The sequence below is a fragment of the Liolophura sinensis genome, chromosome 8 (assembly GCF_032854445.1).
Source record: "Liolophura sinensis isolate JHLJ2023 chromosome 8, CUHK_Ljap_v2, whole genome shotgun sequence".
NCBI lineage: Eukaryota > Metazoa > Mollusca > Polyplacophora > Chitonida > Chitonidae > Liolophura > Liolophura sinensis.
The window spans coordinates 1,386,344-1,401,901 of NC_088302.1; the positions used below are offsets into that span (position 1 = coordinate 1,386,344).

The window sequence follows — 15,558 nt, forward strand, 5'->3', positions numbered from 1 at the left end:
CTGATTTTACTTCATCTCTCGCTAGAGTCCCCGACTTTACTTCACCTCTCCCTAAAATCGCTGATTTTACTTCACCTCTTGCTAGAGTCGCTGATTTTACTTCATCTCTCGCCAGAGTCGCTGACTTCACTTCAACTCTCATTAGAGTCGCTGATTTTACTTCATGAGTCGCTGACTTTACTTCATCTCTCCCTAGAGTCGCTGATTTTACTTCATCTCTCGCTAGAGTCCCCGACTTTACTTCACCTCTCCCTAAAATCGCTGATTTTACTTCACCTCTCGCTAGAGTCGCTGATTTTACTTCATCTCTCGCTAGAGTCGCTGACTTCACTTCAACTCTCATTAGAGTCGCTGATTTTACTTCATGAGTCGCTGAGTTTACTTCATCTCTCGCTAGAGTCCCTGACTTCACTTCATCTCTCGCTAGAGTCGCTGACTTTACTTCAACTCTCGCTAGTCGCTGACTTTACTTCAACTCTCTTGCTAGAGTCCCTGACTTTACTTCATCTCTCGCTAGAGTGGCTGAGTTTACCTCATCTCTCGCTAGAGTTGCCGCATATCACCACTACTGGTCAAAGGTTACCCGCACACAAGGCTGTGATCTGGGTTTTCCCCTGGCACTCACCTCGGATGGAACACTTTCAGCAGTCGGTAATCCCCTTAACGGACAAACGAAATCGCCTACAGACAAATGATTGCTCACTAGAAGGGTCCATTCAATGCACAACACATCCATGTGAGCAAGGTGTGGAACATGAATAACCCACCAATCAACCAAATCATAGTTAATAAAAGTATGGCGTGAAACATTCACTTCAAACCGACAAGTGACAGTTCTCCACGCGAATCATCTTTATTTACATCGGTAAATACCATTTTCCTGCACCTCGGTTTTCTGTTTGAATATCTTATATTGTTTGCTTGACATTATCCCGAAAATCGAGTATAAGGATGGCTGATGTTTACTGATATGCGGAGACCTTTGCCATCCTTAGCCCGGAAGAGGTGTGCACTCACTTATGACATTGTATCTATACTCAGCTACCCCAATGACAAAGCTTGCTGTGTTCACAACACTCAATATTCAAATCCACTTAATACATTGATCTATCCACAAGTTAAGACATTAATGCACTTTTTGCAACCATTGGCACTGGCCTTTATCTGATATTTCCTCAGAATTTCCTTTCAAAATTCGAAAATAAGGTCTGCTTTGAGCTACTCACCGCGTAATGCCATCTACCCGACTGACCTAAACTGTTACGTCAATCACACAGTCATCGTCTAATGAGAATCTGACACGATGTCAAAATATATCGCAACATTATTTAAGTATCCCAATCCACAGAACAGCTCAGCACACAAAGATGCATGGATGACGATGTCATTTTGAAAGCTAATTGTGGAGTGAAGTAAAAATATGAAGTGCCAGATACTTTTAAAAAATATAAAAAAATAAAACAATAACCGTACATGTCTAATGGAAACAGTCTGACATTTGTGAGTAGGGCACAAAAGCGAGATACCATAAAAAGCCACTCGACACGCCACGGAATTGGATAAAAATCGTCCTGAAGACCGCGATGTCGGCGAATCTAATTCTCTTGACTTTTGTTTTCTTGTATTTTCGTTCCGCTGAATAAGTCGACGGAAGGCACTGCGTCATTCAGCATTTACAACAACAAAATAGTTATTTCGATCAGTGGGCAAAACCGTTCATAAACGCAACATTCCAAAAAGGTAATAGCCCATGGGGCAACACCAAATGTTACTTGGTAAATAAACTTGTACAAAACAAGGCCTTTGTTTATGACTGAAGTAGCAACGTAAATGTTTACAGAAGTATTTTCCCAACTGTTTACTGTTCTTTATAAATCACCAAGTCACTCAAAATCACTAACACTATATTAGAGTCAGTATAACCTCTTCACTTAAGGACTTTTTAGATTTACGTGCACGTCAACAATCATGTATACAAAGGTAATGCTACTGTACATTGGACTATACAATTAGCCTTCCTCTTGGAAAGTAGTATTAAATATAGATTAGAAATATCCAATCGCCTTGCACCATTATCACCAGAATCAGCTGTAAATATCACCAGCTGAGATGAAATAATTTGTTACCTAACAATCAAACGCCCTTCCACTTAAAAATATCTATAATATAATTTAACACTGAGTTTAAGATACATTAAACGCCTTATGAGTTGTACCTCATAAATGTTGAAGTGTGCTGTTCATTTAACCAAACTTGGAGGCGTTTAATAAGAAAGGATTAAAATGGATTTAACATTGCATTTAAGGTATTTGAAACACTATACAGAGAGAAAAATTAAGTCATGATACATAAATGACGAAAAAATATTGAGTTTTCTCATTGTTCAAATTGAGTTTATAAAAAGAAAAGCCCCTGCTTTTAGACCTATCTTGCAAATCTCTTCAATAATCTTGTTACGAACCGTGGACACACTATTAATGAAACTCCCACAAATAATGCCTCCCACTCACCCTTCTGGGCCTCTTCTTTACAGACATGCTCTGAGCTGAGCATTCCGATGCCTCCGCTGAACATGATAGGTTTGATATATTCTCTCCTCTCTCCATTGGACAGCTTCATGCCGAATGAGCGAGCAAACCCCGTCAGTACTGGCTCTCCAAACTTGTTCCCATAATCGGACGCTCCATTACTGGCCTCGATGGCCACCTCCACTGGTGAGGCAAAGTTACTGGGGTACTCAAAGGATGGATCCTCCCAGGGCAATGGGTAACCTGTGGCAGTGTAAAACAGGGGTAAGCAGTTAGTCAACATGGTGGGAGGGGGTTGAGTATTTATTTTATCTATTTGATTGGTGTTCTACACCATACTCAAGTATACTGCTTGTCCAGCATTATGTTTGGAGAAACCCACAACCATCTGCAGGTTGCTGGCAGACCTTCCCAAGTATGACTGGAGAGGAAGCCAGCAGGAGCAGGACTTGAACTCACAGCGACTGCATTGGTAAGTCCCGAGAGGTTGAAATAAATTTATGTTAAAATTAAACTAATAAATAAGTTCATTTGTAAAATGATATTCTCCAAAATACAATATATGATGTAAGTAGTTCACTTGTTCCCTTCTTTTTTTGAAACATATTTGTATCATTTCTAAAATATTCCACCTAAACTAAGATGCAAACATCTTACAAAACCAAAATCCACCCACCCCCACCAACCCAGCCTCCAAAACAAAGAAAACAAAATATCCTGAATTGGTTGGAAATCACTAACCAAACATAAGGCACTGTTTTAATTCCTGTTAACAGTTTCAGACTTTGAATATTAAAAGAACCAAGACCTAAAAACATCAGACTTCAACCTCTAACACTGACCTGGAATGTGGAGATTGCCAAAGCTGTAGCCCGCTGTGCCAGCCACCACATGTGCCCCACGGCCTGTGGCCTGGACGTCCCGGATACGACCCCCTGTCCCCGTCGTGGCCCCTGGGAATGGAGCCACACCTAAACAACAACAGCACAAGGTGATACTTCAATTGTGTTCTGTAAGAGGAAAATTCTTGAGCACAATGGTAGACACAAATCAATCAATAAATCTATTGCTGTTGTGAGGTGAGTACAGTAAACAATGCCTAAGGCTGTCATGTTGATACTTAAAACAACTGACAGTGTACAGTTGGTATATCTTGCACTGGGTGAATGCCTACCATAAATCACAATAAGGCATCACTCGAGAAACTTATTAGTTCACAATACATATAATCAATTTATAACCCCAATTTTCTATGATTGGGGAGGGAGATCTTTCTGCTCCTTATTAAGGAAACCTCAATTTTCTATGATTGGGGCGGGAGACCTTTCTGTCCCTTATTAAGGAAACCCCAATTTTCTATGATTGGGGCGGGAGACCTTTCTGTTCCTTATTAAGGAAACCTCAATTTTCTATGACTGGGGAGGGAGACCTTTCTGCCCCTTACTGAGGAAACCCTGATTTTCTAAGATTGGGGTGGGAAACCTTTCTGCTCCTTATTAAGGAAAACCCAATTTTCTATGATTGGGGCGGCAGATCTTTCTGTCCCTTATTAAGGAAACCTCAATTTTCTATGACTGGGGAGGGAGACCTTTCTGCCCCTTACTGAAGAAACCCCGATTTTCTAAGATTGGGGTGGGAAACCTTTCTGCTCCTTATTACGGAAAACCCAATTTTCTATGATTGGGGCAGGAGACCTTTCTGTCCCTTATTAAGGAAACCCCAATTTTCTATGATTGGGGAGGGAGATCTTTCTGTCCCTTATTAAGGAAACCTCAATTTTCTATGATTGGGGAGGGAGACCTTTTTGCCCCTTATTGAGGAAACCCCGATTTTCTATGATTGGGCCGGGAGCCATTTCTGCTCTCTGTTAGGCAACACCGATTTTCTATGATTGGGGCGGGAGACATTTCTGCCCCATGTTAAGCAAACCCAAATTTTCTATGACTGTTGCGGAAGACATTTCTGCTGCCTGTTCGGCAACACCAATTTTCTTTGATAGGGGCAGGAGACATTTCTACCCCTTGTTTGGCAAACCCAATTTTCTTTGATTGGGGCAGGAGACATTTCTGCCGCATGTTAAGGAAACCCCAATTTTCAATGATTGGGCTGGGAGACATTTCTGCCCCTTATTAAGGTAACCCCAATTTTCTACGATTGGGGCAGGAGTCATTCCTGCACTCTGTTAGGCAACACCAACTTTCTATGATTGGGGTGGGAGACATTTCTGCCCCATGTTAAGGAAACCCCAATTTTCTATGATTGGGGTGGGAGACATTTCTGCTCCTTGGGGGAGATGACGCTAACAAATCCTGGAATAAAAATAAAATTAAAAAAAAACACCTTTTTAATTTATCTGACCTTGACACTTGAATCATTTTTCTGTTTTTCAAGGTTGTCTAATCAACTCCACATGTTTAACAGGAAAACTTGTTCGGACAGTCCACATTTCCCAAAAGTTGGATGGTTTGTTAGTGTTATTTTTACACCCTTTTCCCCTTCATTCTGCCCATAAAACAGAAATATAAATTGGTGTTGCCTTATGCTGAGCTTACCTGTTGGGAAATTGTGGGTCTCTGCGGTGAAGACGATATGCCTGGCCTCATCCTTCACACAAAATGGTGCGGCTTTACAGGGATTCTCAGAGGATAGGCACTTCACCTCATACCCCTTAATACAGCTGAAAGGTAAGGCACAAGTCAATCTTGTTATTGATTGTTATTTACGGAGATCAATCATTTTTAACTAAATAAATAAATACAATACAGTCTTATATTTATATAGTCCTAGGCTTCATTGATCAGCAGTTGCACTGTTTAGTCAATTGCAATGGAAACAAATTAACACAAACCTTTAACACATAGTTTATGACATCCGCCAACTGAAGGTATACATTCATTTATTTAAAATAAATAATGCTTCTCCAGACAATGTTTCAATGGTAGCAAATTATTAACAGGAAAGTAAACTGTGCTGAATAGGTCATCTTCTTGTAGGAGCAATCTAACCTGCTGTTGTCCGAGAACTTGATGATGTTGTTGTTGTTGGAGGTGATCTGGGTGGCCATGATCTGGGAGAAGAGATCCTCTTCCTCCTCCAGCTCCTCAATCTGCATACGACCTTTGAAGAACCAATGTCGGCTGTGCTCGCTAAAACATTACCATTTACAATGTCAGTTAGAAAGCTATTGGAAAAGTTCACTTTACAAACGTGTTGTTTTCTCTCACATATCAGTCGTTACCAAACCAATTATCCTTACACAGATTCAATCTACCATACAATGGGAAGAGCACTAAGAAGTTCACATGTACAGAAGTGACAAACTAGTTATACATATTTTACACTGTCCACCTTTCTTTGTAATTTTACTTGTTATATGAAAAAAGTTACTAATTGAGGTACAGTGTACACGTACACTTAAATAATGACAAAATGGATAATTCAGCACATTCCACGGTGTAAGTCTGAAAACTACTTGTAGTGTTAAATTTTTGGGATCATGTCTCTGCCATCTTCTGATTGATGGACAGTGGAAATGATGTCAGAAAAGTAAGAACAAGAAGTAAACTTAAAACTGCCCTGTGTGCATGATGCTAGCCACGTGTGCATGATTCTGGGCACATGTGCATAATGCTATTCACGTCTGTACGATGCTAGTCACGTGCACATGATGTTAGTCACATGTGCATGATGCCAGTCACCTGTGCATGACGCTAGCCACGTGTGCATGTTAGTCATGTGTGCATTATGCTAGCCACGTGTGCATGATGCTAGCCACGTGTGCATGTTAGTCACATGTGCATGATGCTAGCCACATGTGCATGATTCTAGGCACAGGTGCATGATGCTGGTCACATGCATGATGCTAGTCACATGTGCATGATGTTAGTCATGTATGCATGATGTTTGTCACAGGTGCATGATGTTTGTCACATGTGCATGATGTTAGTCACATGTGCATGATGCTAGTCATGTGTGCATGATGTTAGTAAGATGTGCATGATGTTAGTCACACGTACATCATGTTAGCCACATGTGCACGATGTTAGCCATATGTGCACGATGTTAGCCATATGTGCACGATGCTAGTCAGATATGCATGAGGCTAGACACATGTGCATGATGCTAGACACATGTGCATGATGTTAGTCACGTGTGAATGGTGTTAGTCACGCTCGCATGATCCTAGTCACATGTGCATGCTCTTCCATGTGTACATGATGCTAGTCACGTGCATGATGCTACTGACGTGCTTGATGCTAGCCACATGTGCATGATGCTAGCCACATGAGCATGATACTGGTCACATGTGCATGGTGTTAGTCACATAATGGAGTTCACAGTCACGCTGACCTGTTTGACTGAGCCAGATCAAAACACTCCACATTCGTGGGGTTCCTCTTCATCTTCTCACAAAACAGCTCCGTGTAGTATTCCAGGTCCCAGCTGTCAAACGCTAGCCCTGAAACAGACCAAGCCTCACTGATAAAGTGATCACAGAGAAGATCATCCACAGACAAACTCCAAGCTGACGTCTGACAAGTTGTCATAGTTACAGCACTTTCATTATCTATTTGAGCACAAGGCCACCAAGGAACATTAGCCAGCTACCTCACAGAGAATTAAATCAAGTAAAATCGGAGCTCTGGACAAAGTTGACAGCTCTCTGATCAAAAGTCTAAAGTAGCGGCCTGTATAATTGTCTGCATGTAGCTGGTGATAGTCTGCATGTAGCCGGTGATGGTCTGCATGTAGCCGGTGATGGTCTGCAAGTAACCGATGATGGCATGCATGTAGCCAGTGATGGTCTGCATGTAGCTGGTGATGGTCTGCATGTAGCTGGTGATGGTCTGCATGTAGCCGGTGATGGTCTGCATGTAGCCGTTGATGGTCTGCATGTAGCCGTTGATGGTCTGCATGTAGCTAGTGATGGTCTGCATGTAGCTGTTGATGGTCGGCATGTAGCCGGTGATGGTCTGCATGTAGCTGGTAGCAGTTTGCATGTAGCTGGTGATGGTCGGCATGTAGCTGGTAGCGGTCGGCATGTAGTTAGTGATGGTCTGCATGTAGCTGGTAGCAGTTTGCATGTAACTGGTGATGGTCTGCATGTAGCTGGTAGCGGTCTGCATGTAGCTGGTGATGGTCTGCATGTAGCTGGTGATGGTCTGCATGTAGTTAGTGATGGTCTGCATGTAGCTGGTGATGGCATGCATGTAGCCGGTGATGGTCTGCATGTAGCCGGTGATGGTCTGCATGTAGCTGGTGATGGTCGGCATGTAGCCGTTGATGGTCTGCATGTAGCTGGTGATGGTCTGCATGTAGCTGGTGAGGGTCTGCATGTAGCTGGTGATGGTCGGCATGTAGCCGGTGATGGTCTGCATGTAGCTGGTAGCAGTTTGCATGTAGCTGGTGATGGTCTGCATGTAGCTGGTGATGGTCTGCATGTAGTTAGTGATGGTCTAGACATGCTAGATATCAGAACCCTGAGATTTAACCCCCTGTACTTGTTCTCTAGGCATGTTTAAGTGAAATACACCTGACAACATCATAAAACAACTACAATGTAAATTCACAACATCTATGTCTGATATGTGGCAGAGGTGGCACTATTAACTCCTGTATTTGCCCTACAAGTTTGCTCAAAGAAGTGCATTTTTTAGAACCAAACAATGACAACAAAATATTACTTTTGATGCCAAAACTTTCAGTTTACTAAAATTCCACCATTTCCACCAAACGTCCTTTCTAAGATCACTCTCAGGAACAGGAAAAATGAGGATGGTCACCATTCAAACACTTCAGTTCAAATACCGATGGTCTTACTCATGTGCATGTAGCCAAATGAAAGTTTTCTACCACACGGTTTGTGCCTACCTCAGATGATCAAATGATACACAGATAAATGTCACAAACTGCCACTATATTAATCTATATACCTGACTGGAGTTTCATGCCGCACTCAAGAACATTTCACTTATACGACAGCATCCAGCATTACAGTGGGAGAAAACAGGGAAGAGCCTGAAGGGAGTGGAACTATAACCCCATGCTGGTTAATGCCTGTTTACCTAACTCTCTGTTGGCCTTTTCAAGTGCCGCCTTCCCACTTCCCAGGACATCAATTTCATACACCTCCTCAGGGCTCACATTGAGCTCAAAGCTGTCCAATGGTTGCTGATAGCGACACTGAGTCATCTTGTCATGCATAATTGACAAGATAAGCTCCTCCTCTTTCAGGGATGGTTTGTAGCCATCAGTAAATCTGATGAGATAGCGTGTAGAGCTCTCTATACGCTGTACATTCTTCAAACCCACCGACCGGCAGATGGAGCATGCATTTGTTGAGAAGGCTGTCGAAAAATTTAACCTGGAAAACGCAAAAATCACCTAACTGTAACTAAATATTATGAATCAGATATTGTGATGTTTTGGAAAAAATCAATCAAGTGATTTAAGTTGAATTGGAAAATCTGAAAAATCAGAAACCACCTATAAATATGTACACAGTGATAACAAGGCTGATATCAGACCATATATAAACTAACCAATGCCTTATGTACTTGGAATATCTGATGCATTCTGTCAGACTATAATGTTGACTGGATCAGGCTGTGGGTGTGACCCTGTCAGGCTGTGGGTGTGACCCTATCAGGCTGTGGGTGTGACCCTATCAGGCTGTGGGTGTGACCCTATCAGGCTGTGGGTGTGACCCTGTCAGACTGTGGGTGTGACCCTGTCAGGCTGTGGGTGTGACCCTGTCAGAATGTAAGGTTGACTACATCAGGCTGACAGTCAGCCTTTGGGCATTACCCTGTCAGACTGTAAGGTTGACAGGTTCACACCCATACACTGCCAGGCTGTGGGTGTGACCCTGTCAGACTGAGTGTGAGTGTCAGGCTGTGGGTGTGACCCTGTCAGGCTGTGGGTGAGACCCTGTCAGACTGAGTGTTACCCTGTCAGGCTGTGGGTGAGAACCTGTCAGGCTGTGGGTGTGACCCTGTCAGGCTGTGGGCGTGACCCTGTCAGACTGTAGGTGTGACCCTTTCAGATTGTAGGTGTGACCCTCTCAGAATGAGGCTGGTGTCTGGTCCATTCCAACGAGACACTGTGGTGATGTGGCCAAAATATTGATGATAAGTGATGATAGATCCCAATCTAGAATCAGCATTCATCACTGTAACTATTGTAGGTGTTTGGTGGAAGCATGCTGTGCATAGATATTGATGATAAGTGATGATAGATCCCAATCTAGAATCAGCATTCATCACTGTAACTTTTGTAGGTGTTTGGTGGAAGCATGCTGTGCATGGATATCTGGACTTCATATCTATCAAGTATTATTAGAAACAAATGTTGAGAAATTTTGTGTTTTCTGAAATCAATTCCTATCGGGTAATTGTGACTCCTATGACCCTGGCATAGTTCCAAATTTCTTTACAAAATTTGCTAGTCATGTAAGAGAGTACAGAGAATGCTAGCCTGCCTGTGAGTAGCAGTAGTAGTAGCTCACAAACATTCCCATTGTAAAGGTGTACCCAACGTGAGCCAGTTACCTGGGCCCTATCTCCAGCAGCAGGTCTGTGTCCTGGACACTGGGTTTCAGCTGACTTGTCCTCTGTACATTCCCCTCCAGGAACGGGGTACCCAGAATCCATAGCAGCTTCTTCTCCTCTTCATCAGTAATGGCTATCGAGTAAAAGCAGGTGTCAATATCATCAGTCTTCTACTTACTGCACTTATTTGCAACATCATATTTTTGGCTGATTTATTTGCAGATTTGTGTTTTAGAAAACATGCGCTGTGTTATCACCGGTTTTAAGATATGGTTAATAATCAGAAAAGTTTCAGAGAAATAACTGATTTCAACTCCTCTCTTTTGATTATCCTCAAAAATTACAAATGAACATTGGACATTAAGTGAACAATTATATCTATGTCTACAGGTTCAATACACTGAACTGTTTATGTTTAAGTCTGTGGAAAAACCGGATAGCGTGTTTATAATGCAAGAGTTTGGCAAAAAAACAATTTTTCAGTCATATGATGACGAAGGAATCCTTAGAGTGCATGAACGTGTAATGTACCTCCTTGTTGCAGGACGGATTTCCACTCATATTTTATCTAGTGCCGCTTCACTGAGACGACTTACCAAAGGCAAGTACGCCGCCAGCCTGAGCAATTATACTGATAATATCCCCTTAATGCTGAACGCCATGTGAGTAAGCTACTGCTTCCTCTTTTAAAGTCTTAGGTGTGACCCGACCCGGATTGATCCTTGATCAACTGCTCCTGAAGCATTCGCTGTACCAACTTTATAATGCGAGAAAATTCACGAACAACACAGCATCCTTCTATGTACTGCTTACCAAATTACATAAGTTTATGTTTTTTTTTTCACTGGTCTTTTACACTCCACTTCAGAATTATTCACATGTCTGATAGTGAACGGTGTACGAATGGAAAGGACTGGCTTTCACTAGGTATGTGGCTCACCCACTGACATGATAAAGCCACAGCCCAATCAGTGAGAGCTGGACTCAAACAGACAACCTCATTGGCCAAGGACTAGGGAACTTTCTTGTCCTTTCTGTCAGCAAGGGTCCTAACTGCAGTTTACATTAACCACTCACCTTGTGTTGATGTCAGGATGTAGTAACAGTGCTCTGTCTGCAAAACAGAGACATCTTTCTTCAGTAAGCCTTTTATTCTGCTCTTCAGCAGTTTTGTTGTCCCTTCACTCAGAGCAGGCTGTTTGTAGATTTTCTGGATTGTCATCACCTACAACACATCTCATTTATCAGGTGTAATACTTTTGTAAAATTCAGTAGATCCACTGATAAGTTTCACAAAACCTACAGGCAGATAAAACTATGAGAAATTTTGACTCAATATTTTTTATTTTATAGTCTGAAATGATAAACGGCTGAATAATAAGTCAAAATGAGGTTTTCACTTTTGAGGTTACACTGTATGCATACTTATGGCATTAACAATTAAACCACCTATCTGCAGTATTCACAAATATTTGTTGTTGGCTGGAATATAGCTACTCCATTCTAACTGGCACAATATGACTTTGCTAAAAAATCAGTTACAACAAAATGGTTTGCTAACGTACACTGGGAAACTTGATAATCTGTTATTCATAGCCTAAGCTTATTGCTTTAATTAGGTAAGATCTACATGTTGTAATTTCAGGCAAATGTTTAGGTCATGTTAGGTACTTGGGGGTCACTGATTTTGACCTTATGGTACAAAAACGGCTGGGGTGTAAAAACGTTCTGAGGGTATCGCCATGACACTCTAATGTCGCGTGCGAGGCAATCCAGCAATCCAGCGATCTAGCTAAGCAGTCTACTATTGTTGTTGTTGCAGCGCAAGCTAACCAATTTCCGTTATTAGTCAATTTGCAATGCGATGATCAAAACAGCGCAGTTGCACCAGTAAAGCCAGCTAGAAACAATACACCACATGAGGATAACATAAAAAAAGGCTACATCCAATGACAGCGACAATGCTTTCGTGTTTTGTTGATCTGCGCCGTGCTGCAAGAAAATCGGTCACGCTGTTACAGATTTAGTGTAACTCCACCATGTAGGTGTCGTTCGTCTGTGAATAGTAGTTTAAGCTAACAAAACAGACCGATGACAGTTGGGAGCGTGCTCCTGACAGTATACGCCAGTACCACAGTACCACGCATTAACTTGTCAATATCAGCTTACGTTCTGTGCAGACCCCTTTTTACGTTTCACACTTGTTGATCCACACGTTATTTCGCGCTAGAAATTACTTCGGGTCTCTTCGGCAAAAGTCGGAAATCAATCGAGAGTTACCCCCCCCTCGATTACTTTCGGCATATGTCTTACCATGTACAAAACAATAAAAAAGTAAAAACTAAATAAATAAACGCATAAATGAAAAATAAAACCCACCTTCTTCAAAAGAAATTCTAAATTTGTGGATTCGCCTTCCCTTTTTTCCTGACATGCCACATCAGTTTTCGAAGACTACAAAAGCGAGTGTTTAATAGAATGCAATTCAAAATTGATTTTTTTCTGCCCTATAAAACTATTCCTTTGAGTGTCGTTTTATGCTGCACACAAGTATATTTCACTTATATAACAGTGGCCAGTATTAAGGAAGGAAGAAACTGTGCAGAGCTCATGAGAAGAAAGTTATCAAATTATGTATGTAAGTATGATTGAGATTTAAAGTTGTACAGGTACTTCACAATTTTTCAGTCATATGACGAGAAGTCATTAGTTAACCAACCAGTCCCGTTACCTTCCTCTAAGCTCTAAGTGCTGAGAACCAAGCGAGGCAGCAACAAGTACCATCGTTGATATGATGATATGATAAAAATCTTGGATATGACCCCACTCAGGTGTGATCCTGGGTTTCCCGACACTCTAACCATTAGGCCCACTGATGTGGTAGTTATTATAAGTCATTATCCTAACCTTTAGGTTTAATTGTCACCCACAGACCAAAAGTTGTCAATGGTGGAATAGCCAGTACAGCTGGAAATGTCATTGGTGGATTAGTCAGTACAGTTGGAAATGTTGTTGGTGGAATAGCCAGTACAGCTGGAAATGTCATTGGTGGATTAGTCAGTACAGCTGGAAATGTCATTGGTGGATTAGTCAGTACAGTTGGAAATGTTGTTGGTGGAATAGCCAATACAGCTGGAAATGTTGTTGGTGGAATAGCCAGTACAGCTGGAAATGTCACTGATGGATTAGTCAGTACTGAAAATGTTGTTGGTGGAATGGCCAGTACAGTTGGAAATGTCATTGGTGGATTAGTCAGTACAGCTGGAAATGTTGTTGGTGGAATAGCCAGTACAGCTGGAAATGCCATTGGTGGATTAGTCAGTACAGCTGGAAATGTTGTTGGTGGAATAGCCAATACAGCTGAAAATGTTGTTGGTGGAATAGCCAGTACAGCTGGAAATGTCACTGGTGGATTAGTCAGTACTGAAAATGTTGTTGGTGGAATTGACAATACAGTTGGAAATGTCATTGGTGGATTAGCCAGTACAGTTGGAAATGTTGTTGGTGGAGTAGCCAGTACAGCTGGAAATGTTGTTGGTGGAATAGCCAATACAGTTGGAAATGTTGTTGGTGGAATAGCCAGTACAGCTGAAAATGTCATTGGTGGATTAGCCAGTACAGTTGGAAATGTTGTTAGGGGAATAGCCAATACAGTTGGAAATGTTGTTGGTGGAATGGCCAGTACAGCTGGAAATGTCACTGGTGGATTAGTCAGTACAGTTGGAAATGTTGTTGGTGGAATAGCCAATACAGCTGAAAATGTTGTTGGTGGAATAGCCAGTACAGCTGGAAATGTCATTGGTGGATTAGTCAGTACAGTTGGAAATGTTGTTGGTGTAGTAGCCAGTACAGCTGGAAATGTCATTGGTGGGTTAGTCAGTACAGCTGGAAATGTCATTGGTGGATTAGTCAGTACAGCTGGAAATGTTGTTGGTGGAATAGCCAATACAGTTGGAAATGTCACTGGTGGATTAGTCAGTACAGTTGGAAATGTTGTTGGTGGAATTGACAGTACAGTTGGAAATGTTGTTGGTGGAATTGACAGTACAGCTGGAAATGTTGTTGATGGAATTGACAGTACAGCTGGAAATGTTGTTGGTGGATAAGCCAGTACAGCTGGAAATGTCACTGGTGGATTAGTCAGTACAGTTGGAAATGTTGTTGGTGTAGTAGCCAGTACAGCTGGAAATGTCATTGGTAGGTTAGTCAGTACAGCTGGAAATGTCATTGGTGGATTAGCCAGTACAGCTGGAAATGTTGTTGGTGGAATAGCCAATACAGTTGGAAATGTTGTTGATGGAATGGCCAGTACAGCTGGAAATGTCACTGGTGGATTAGTCAGTACAGTTGGAAATGTTGTTGGTGGAATTGATTTTTTTTTTTTTTTTTTTTGATTGGTGTTTTACGCTGTACTCAAGAATATTTCATTTATACGACGGCGGCCAGCATTATGGTGGGTGGAAACCGGGCACAGCCCGGAGGAAACCCACGACCATCCACAGGTTGCTGGCAGACCTTCTCACGTACGGCCGGAGAGGAAGCCAGCATGAGCTGGACTTGAACTCACAGCGACCGCATTGGTGAGAGACTCCTGGGTCATTACGCTGCGCTAGCGCTTTAACCGACTGAGCCACGGAGGCCCCTGGTGGAATTGACAGTACAGTTGGAAATGTTGTTGGTGGAATTGACAGTACAGCTGGAAATGTTGTTGATGGATTAGCCAGTACAGCTGGAAATGTCACTGGTGGATTAGTCTGTACAGTTGGAAATGTTGTTGGTGGAATAGCCAATACAGCTGGAAATGTTGGTGGAATAGCCAGTACAGCTGGAAATGTCTTTGGTGGATAAGTCAGTACAGTTGGAAATGTTGTCGGTGGAATAGCCAGTACAGCTGGAAATGTCATTGGTGGAGTAGCCAGTACAGCTGGAAATGTCACAGGTGGATTAGTCAGTACAGTTGGAAATGTTGTTGGTGGAATAGCCAGTACAGCTGGAAATGTCATTGGTGGATTAGTCAGTACAGTTGGAAATGTTGTTGGTGGATTAGTCAGTACAGCTGGAAATGTTGTTGGTGGAATGGCCAGTACAGTTAGAAATGTCATTGGTGGATTAGTCAGTACAGCTGGAAATGTTGTTGGTGGAATGGCCAGTACAGTTAGAAATATCATTGGTGGATTAATCAGTACAGTTGGAAATGTTGTTGGTGGATTAGCCAGTACAGCTGGAAGTGTTGTTGGTGGAATAGCCAGTACAGTTGGAAATGTTGTCGGTGGATTAGTCAGTACAGCTGGAAATGTTGTTGGTGTAGTAGCCAGTACAACTGGAAATGTCATTGGTGGATTAGTCAGTGCATCTGGAAATGTTGGTGGAATAGCCAGTACAGCTGGAAATGTTGTTGGTGGAATGGCCAGTACAGCTGGAAATGTCATTGGTGGATTAGTCAGTACAGTTGGAAATGTTGTTGGTGAAATAGCCAGTAC

General features: G+C 42.1%; 2 protein-coding genes across 6 annotated transcripts in view; one reads left to right on the plus strand and one right to left on the minus strand.

Annotated features, from left to right (window-relative positions):
- LOC135473891 (phosphoribosylformylglycinamidine synthase-like) overlaps positions 1–12,311 on the minus strand; it is a 51,824-nt gene extending 39,513 nt beyond the window's left edge. For all 5 annotated transcript variants that reach the window (XM_064753825.1, XM_064753823.1, XM_064753822.1 and 2 more), the window contains exons 1-9: positions 12,248–12,311; positions 11,156–11,303; positions 10,079–10,211; positions 8,594–8,892; positions 6,879–6,987; positions 5,534–5,674; positions 5,081–5,205; positions 3,371–3,499; positions 2,511–2,771 (exon numbers count right to left, since the gene is read on the minus strand). In XM_064753825.1, coding sequence (XP_064609895.1) covers positions 2,511–2,771; positions 3,371–3,499; positions 5,081–5,205; positions 5,534–5,674; positions 6,879–6,987; positions 8,594–8,892; positions 10,079–10,211; positions 11,156–11,300 — 1,342 coding nt within the window. In that variant the 5' untranslated portion in view covers positions 11,301–11,303; positions 12,248–12,311. The remainder of the gene's footprint in view (positions 1–2,510; positions 2,772–3,370; positions 3,500–5,080; positions 5,206–5,533; positions 5,675–6,878; positions 6,988–8,593; positions 8,893–10,078; positions 10,212–11,155; positions 11,304–12,247) is intronic.
- Positions 12,312–13,293: 982 nt separating this feature from the next.
- On the plus strand, positions 13,294–14,184 carry LOC135472374 (calpain clp-1-like). Its single transcript, XM_064751848.1, has one exon. It carries the CDS (start codon positions 13,294–13,296, stop codon positions 14,182–14,184), a length of 891 nt encoding a protein of 296 aa, XP_064607918.1.
- The last annotated feature ends 1,374 nt before the right edge of the window (positions 14,185–15,558 follow it).

What these genes read in the sequence shown, in the direction of transcription:
- LOC135472374 (XM_064751848.1), top strand. Translation starts at nt 13,294, where the DNA reads ATGGCCAGTACAGTTGGAAATGTCATTGGTGGATTAGTCAGTACAGCT.